Genomic DNA, 7024 nt, shown 5'->3' on the forward strand with positions numbered 1-7024 from the left:
TTGTTTTAAACTGCATGTGGTTTGGGATGGGGGTTGTTATAATTTTGTCTCATTTTCCAAGGGTGGATGTATTTATTAATTGAAAAAAAATTAGATACGTTATGCAGCCCTCGCCTCTCTGAGGCAATACCAGTTCTTCTCTAGATATATTTAGGTAACCATTATCATTCTTTAATACTTCTCCCATCTTAATTTTGACAGCAAAAAGAATTGTAATGATTCATTGTACTTGCGTACAAATTTTCTTTAGGTGGTGGATGCTACTTCTCTTTAAACTACGTATTGAAATTGTTTTCAGCTGCTTGCAGATCTGTATTCATTTTTCTTTAACAGTAATGCAACTCTCAAACTTGCCCATATTAGTAAGTATAGTAAAGGCTACATAACTTACAGCTATTTCTGTGTTTGCTACTCATTGCAAACATGTTACTTATTGAATGGGCCAGGTCTCCGGTAACATGGTAATAACTTCCAAAAGTAATGGAATATAAATACTGTCTGAGGAATATTAGATTGCAACCTGAGCTATTCATGAAGAATTTAAAAATGCTTGACATAGATGTATGACAATTTTCAACCAGTGTATTATCTGAACCTTTTCAGTAACAGCAGACTGGATCCTGAAGACTGCAGACTCTCAGCTGTTGGTGTCAGGGACAGTGATAGTGGGAAGATGGGCTGTCTCATTTTATTATAGCACAATGAAATGCGACTACCTCACAAGAATAGTCCTGTGGGAATCTCCATCATTGCTGTGCTTCAAATTATGTATGCTAGTCTGCCTTAGCTGCTTTTGGTAGGGAATCAAGTAGCTGAAAGAGCAGGTGGACAGGATCATGGAGTGAGGAGGGGAACTGGAGGGCAAGCACACTCCCATTAGCTCAGGCTGAAAATTTTCATCATGCAGCATTTCTATGGAGAATCAAAAATTAGACTGAGACATAGACAGATGTCTGTCATGCCACATGAAGCCATTTACCACATGGAGCCTTTAATTGACTTAAATTCACCTGCTGAAGTATTTGTGTGAAGTATGGGAGTGTGTACATGTATCATGCAACTTGCCCTTAGTGCAGAGGGGAAGAGGGTATCCCTGGTGTGGGGAGAAGACTAGCTTTGTGAATTTGTGCAGATGCAGTTAGTTATAGGCAGTTAAAAAAAACCCAGTATGGTTTGTTGCTTATCCTTGTAAACTAACTCACTTTCTGCTCTGCTTTATCCCCTCTAAACTATTGTGATGATAAGTCTGACAGAGGAAATGTGTTCTTGTTTTAATAGAGATATTGATATTGCTGCTAACTTTTTTTTAATAATGACTCTAAATAGATTGGGCTTACAAATGTTTTTCTTCAAATCAATCAATGAAAAGTAAGCAACACAAAAAGGGATTTCAAATTTTTTCAACATGTGTACTGCACTTATTCTTAAGTTACATGGGCCATTTCTTCCCCATTAGTGCCACCTGCTTTCTCCTCTGGTGCAACCATAGCAGGTGCATACACAGAAAAGTCATACTGATATTAAATTATATTCTACCTCTTTAGTATGACTTGGCAGATGTGAAGGAGAGGGAATAATAGCACCAGGTGATCAGCGTGGTGCCCCCCTCTGAAGAATTAACCTCTGGTGGTCTTATGATTACAGGTCAAGAACCAGATCTGTCAGTCATTTACCAGTTCTTGACACTAGCAGAGGAATGTAAAATTGAGGTTGCTGCTTGGTTCTTGAGCTACAAGAAGCTTGATTATGAAACTGCAAACTCAAGGTAGTTAAAAAAGCAATTGGACAATGTTGGAGGTAATATTGAACTTAGCAAAAACAAAGCTCAGAGCAGAAGGACTAAGCTCACCTAGAAGTGTGGGAAAAGGTATACTTCAGGTAAATGATTCCAGTATTTGATCATCTTTGCTTGCTGTAATTTCTATGATATTTTGATTTATTTGGTGTTTTTTCTGACCACTGTCCTAGGGGAAGCCACAATGTTCCCCAGCTTGTGACCCAGACAAGGTGCTGCTAGTACCTGGCAGCTGCCATCATCACTTCTCTCCACCTGCTGGCCGTGGGCACAGCATGGGTGAAATACCCTATCATCCAGCTGTGGTGCAGTGCCATATGAACAAAGCCCTCCACCACTGAATACCACCAAAACCCCAACTTCATAGGCTGGATCCAATGTTTCAGGGGCCGAATCCAGCCCATGGGCCATAGGTTCCCATCTCTAACATAAGATGCTAAAACTTGTTATGTTTCTCTATTACTAAGAGAAACTAAAGTAGGTGGTGGCTTGCTCTTTGCCAAGAGGATGTTCCACCTACAGTATTGTTAGTGATACAGGCTTGAAAACTCAGATTGGTTTTTTAAAACCTGATGCCTTCATTGTACCCTGCAAAAAAGTGTTCTCTCATATATCTATCATGCATGATTATTTGGCACATCCAAATACTAGTATTCTAGGGCATGTCCAGACAAATGTGCACATGCAGGCACATATATTTCCCATGGCACAAAGCAGTGGCACGTATTTGTGCCATTGCTTTTAGTCCCAGACCATGCCCCTGCATGCGTGCTCCGGCACACAGCTAATTGCCCTGGGTGGGGTAGGGGAGGCTAAAGCCAGCACCTGTGCTGGCTCTAGCAGCCTTACCTGGGGTCCTGGGAGCCTCCTGGGGCAGCAATGGCACTGATCCAGCCACTTGGAGCCCAGCTGGCAGCCAGAATGTGGCTCTGGTTGGCCAGGCTCCAGTTCTGGTGGCGCGTGCTGCTGCCACATCACTTTTCTCAGTGACTTTTTTTGACACAGGGATCACTCAGTGTCAAATTTTGGTGCCGGGCTGCAAATTTGCAGTGCAGTGAATGGGTGCACATGTACCTCACATGGTTTGCCATGCCTCAAACAGCTTTGAGGCACCACACATGCATGCTCACTGGACACATCCTATGGGCCTTAATTTCCTGTGACCAAACTCATGTATGCATGCGTATTTTTTTTTTATTTTTTTTTAAAGGGCAGGTCCACTGCCAATTTTTTTTTTTTTTTTTGCCTAAATCTTTAGTTCAGTTTTCCTGCTTTATATATGTGCTTCTGCTACATATTTGATGAAATAAACAGGGACTAAATATAATGAATACAAGTTTATTTTTAAAAAGGTAGCTGCCAGACTAAGTATTTTCAAATGCTATCACTGCCAATAGTGTGTATGGTGTTATAAATGGATGAGAGTGATTGCACTGTTTCAGTGGCTTTGACGGGGGATTTCTTCTCTGGAGAGAGAGACTCTCTGACTAAGCGGTGTCCTGGTGTAGCGTAGGTGGGGCCTCTGAAGTGCTGCGGCAGGACTGCGGCTCATTTCAGTTCTTGGCCTGTTGGCAGGCTTCCTTGGACGTAAACTTTCAGAGACGGGGCTTGTATTTCTCTGCCTCGTGAACAGATGGCCCTCTTGATCCCTTTCTGAAAGAGATTTTGAACATGAAAGCTGTATGTGTTGTTAAGTTTGGGCTTTGTTTTCATTGTACGTTTGGTATTGCACATGGGTTCTTGGGATTGTTCTGAAAATAAAGCAGCATGCAGTCTCTATCCATTAAGCAAATATGACCTGATAACACAGTCACAATAGAAAATGGTTGTACTACAAAATGTCCCTCATTTACTTTCACATCCCAGTTATAGACTCTCGCCCATATCTCAAGGTCATTAATTAATAAATTATTCATGCATTTATTATTAAATGATAATCTCAGAGGACCGGAGAAAAGTTAACCCAGTGCCCATCTGTAAAAATGGTGGAATAGAGGACTTAGGAAATTGTAGACTGGACACCCCCTCCCCTGGAAGGAGGGGGTGATCACCAGGGACCCCAGTTTCTCTCTTTAAAAACCCAAAATTCTCTGATCAAACCCCCCAAAATCTGCATTTTTCCATGATTAAAATGAAAGGCCACTCTATATATAGATATCAAATGAACGCAATGTCTTATTGATGTATCTACAATTTTAAAGCAAGTTGGAAGCCTACCAGTGCCTTGATCTTTATAATAAAATACATTCTAAATACCTATATATTTTGATGTTTGATTTTGGTTTTTTTATCAGAAAATCAGAGCTCCCCCTGCCCACTTCGCTCACCAGGACACGAGTCCAGCTGAGGCTATTCCCACAGCTGCTTTATGGCAATGAGCAGCACTTATATGCCGGTGCCCTGCCCATGCCATTGCCCCTCTCTCCCAACCCGTAGCCCCCCAGCCCTACCTGCCCCACACTTGCTTCCTCCCAGCAGCAGTTCTCTCCCCCGCTGCACCAGGCCACACATCCAGTTGCGGCTGTCCTTCCTGCTGCTTTGTGGCTCTGAAGAGTGCCAGCCCCTCCTGTTCTGCTCCTTGCACCTATGCCCAGGCCCTACTGATCCACATGCCCTCCAGTGAAAACCTTGACTGGGGCTCAGGGACGAGGCTGGATAAGCCCATTCCCTTCTGAGCTAGGCAGGAGTCTTCCCCTGCACAGGCTGCTTTAGCAGGCCAGGGGCCTCCAGGCCTGGTTCTGGCCTGGTTCTACCCGTAGTGTCCCTCCAACCACTGTCTCTTATGCATGACCCTCCCCTGCTGCCTCCCCCAGCCCATCACACACACACACATAGACCCTGCTGCCACCTCCAGCAGAGCTCCCAGCAGCTGCCGCAAAGGCAGGCCAGCAGGATGTGGTGTGGCAGTGTGGTGAGCAGCAGGGTAGTAGACACTGGCATAGAAGGTGGGCAATGCTTGCCCCCCTCGTGCCCTTGCCCCCACCCCAGGCACTGCCCCGGCTGGGCACTGTCCTCAGCCTCAGCCCCCAACCCTGCCCCAAGGGTACCTGGCCTGGCAGGCAGGGACGCAGTGTCTGCTTCCTCCCTCCCTCCTGCACTGAGGTGCTGCTGTGACTGCCCCAGCTGGGCAATGCTCCCAGTCCCAGCCCAAGCCCAACTGAGATAAGCCACAGTGGGACAAGGCAGTCTGCACCTGCCCCAGCCTTGGCCCACAGCACAGGACAAGGTGATTGCCACCCACACACCCCGTGCCCTTCTCTACTCTCCACCTATCCTGTCAGCTCCCCTGGCAGCATGACTCTCACCTGACCCACAGCCCACCCTCCCCTCCCAGCCACCCCCCACTGGCAGGGCCCAGCCCCCAAAAGCCCTACTTATCCCAAGGGCCACAGGAGGGAAAGCGAGTCTGAGCTAATCCTGGCTGACTCAGATTCTCAGGCCTTGCCCCCACCCCCTCTGGACGGGGCTTAGGGTTTCCTGCCCTTTTGCAAGTAGCTCTTGCAGGCTGAACCTCTGCCAGCCTGCAGAGAGCTGGTTGCAAAACAGGAAACCCACACTTTCCTACTTCAAAGGGGAAAATCTTCATTTTTCCATGAAAAATGGAAAACCCAGATCCCTGATGATCACTAGTAGCCATCATAAATTTGTTAACAATGTATCATGCTTTGATTCATTCTTTGACGGGGATGAAGAGAATGCAGTGGAATTAGTATACTTCAACATTAGAAAGACTCTTGCTATAGTGTTGTGTAGCATTCTTATAGGTAAACTTGAGAAATGACCTATTAGGTAGTTACTAGGTAACTGACTGAATAACTGCAAGCAGAGAAGAGCTATAAATGGATCAATGTCAGAATGGTAAGAGGTTTCAAATGGGGATCCACAGGGGTGTGTTCTGGGTCTAGTGTTCACCATGTGATTTGGATGCAGGAACAAAGAGCCCTCCTCATTAAGGCTACAAATGACAAGGCTGGGAGGGGTTGTAATGCTTTGGAGGATAGGATTAGACTTCAGAAGTATTTTAACAGATTAGCGATTTGGGCATTAGACAATATAATGAAATTCAACAGAGAAATATAAGGTGCCGCACACAAGGAAGAAAAAACAAATGCACAAACAGAATGGGAGGTAATTGGCTTGGCAGTAGTGTTGGTGAGAAGGACCTGGGGAACTTTTGGTGCATCACAAATTCAGTGAGAGCAACATGAGGCAGTGTAAAAAAAACAAAACAACCCCCCCCCCACCCCCCCAAAAAAAAAAACAAAAAAAACCCAACAAAGCAGCAAACTCCATTTGGGGCTGCATTAGGAGTATAGTACGTAAGACACAGGATGTGATAATATCACTACTCAGACTGATTATGCCTCCGCTAGAGTATTGTGTGCTGTTCTAGGCTCCACCATTTAAGAAGGCACATTGGTATTTTCTTACGTTTCTATTGCATTGTGTTGATGCTGATATGGAAATAAATAGTAAAGGTGCATGTAGACATGCAACTAATCGAGTCTGCTACAGTGTGCTAATTAGCACGCTCCAGCAGCCTATGCATCTTGTGTATCAGTGTCCCCACACTTCAAAATGGTGATGGGGCACCTTAACTAAAGCTTGTTCGATGAGCTTAAAAGCACCCTCACTGCCATTTTGAAGCACAGGGACACTGATACACTAGATGCTGCTGGCACTTTAATTAGAGTGGCTCTTAGAGCCTCTCTAATTAAAGCACCTCCCCCACCACCACCCCTGGAGCACATGTAAAAATGCCCTAAATGATCAATCTGCCTGGCAACTGACTCCCCAGCCCAGCCCCTGGCTTCTTTACTTTTCATTCCGTCCAGGAAGAGCACACACCAACTGCTGAAACTTCCTTAGCCTGACGAAGGGTTTTTGAACCTGAAAGCTTGCTTAATAACTATTCTCCAACCATTTGGGTTGGTCTAATAAAGGTCTAATAAAAGATATCAGATTCACCCTGTCATGACCCAAAAGGCATGATTGTGTGTGCGCTTCGGCACCAGAAGTATCCCCGTCAAGTTGCAGAGCATTGCACGGGAGAGTTTCCTGTAGCAAGAGGAAACCCCGGTGCAGGGACGAGTTTCCCGCCTTTTCTGCAGCTTCTTTTGCAGGGTGCATTGCTCATGTTGCAAGAGGAATGCACGGTGCAAAAGAGTTCCTGCCACCAGTATGCAAATTTGTTCCCCGTGATTGGCTAGTGCTAAATTATTCACACGT

The 7024-nt window shown here is 45.3% G+C and overlaps 1 protein-coding gene across 4 annotated transcripts in view; it reads right to left on the bottom strand.

Annotated features, from left to right (window-relative positions):
- Nucleotides 1–3119: 3119 nt before the first annotated feature.
- Nucleotides 3120–7024, bottom strand: part of CUNH4orf17 (chromosome unknown C4orf17 homolog) — a 34142-nt gene continuing 30237 nt past the window's right edge. For all 4 annotated transcript variants that reach the window (XM_025204259.1, XM_006023681.3, XM_006023682.3 and 1 more), the window contains one exon: nucleotides 3120–3448. In XM_025204259.1, coding sequence (XP_025060044.1) covers nucleotides 3234–3448 — 215 coding nt within the window. In that variant the 3' untranslated portion in view covers nucleotides 3120–3233. The remainder of the gene's footprint in view (nucleotides 3449–7024) is intronic.

The sequence above is a fragment of the Alligator sinensis genome, unplaced genomic scaffold (genome assembly GCF_000455745.1).
Source record: "Alligator sinensis unplaced genomic scaffold, ASM45574v1 scaffold353_1, whole genome shotgun sequence".
In the NCBI taxonomy this organism is placed as follows: Eukaryota; Metazoa; Chordata; order Crocodylia; family Alligatoridae; genus Alligator; species Alligator sinensis.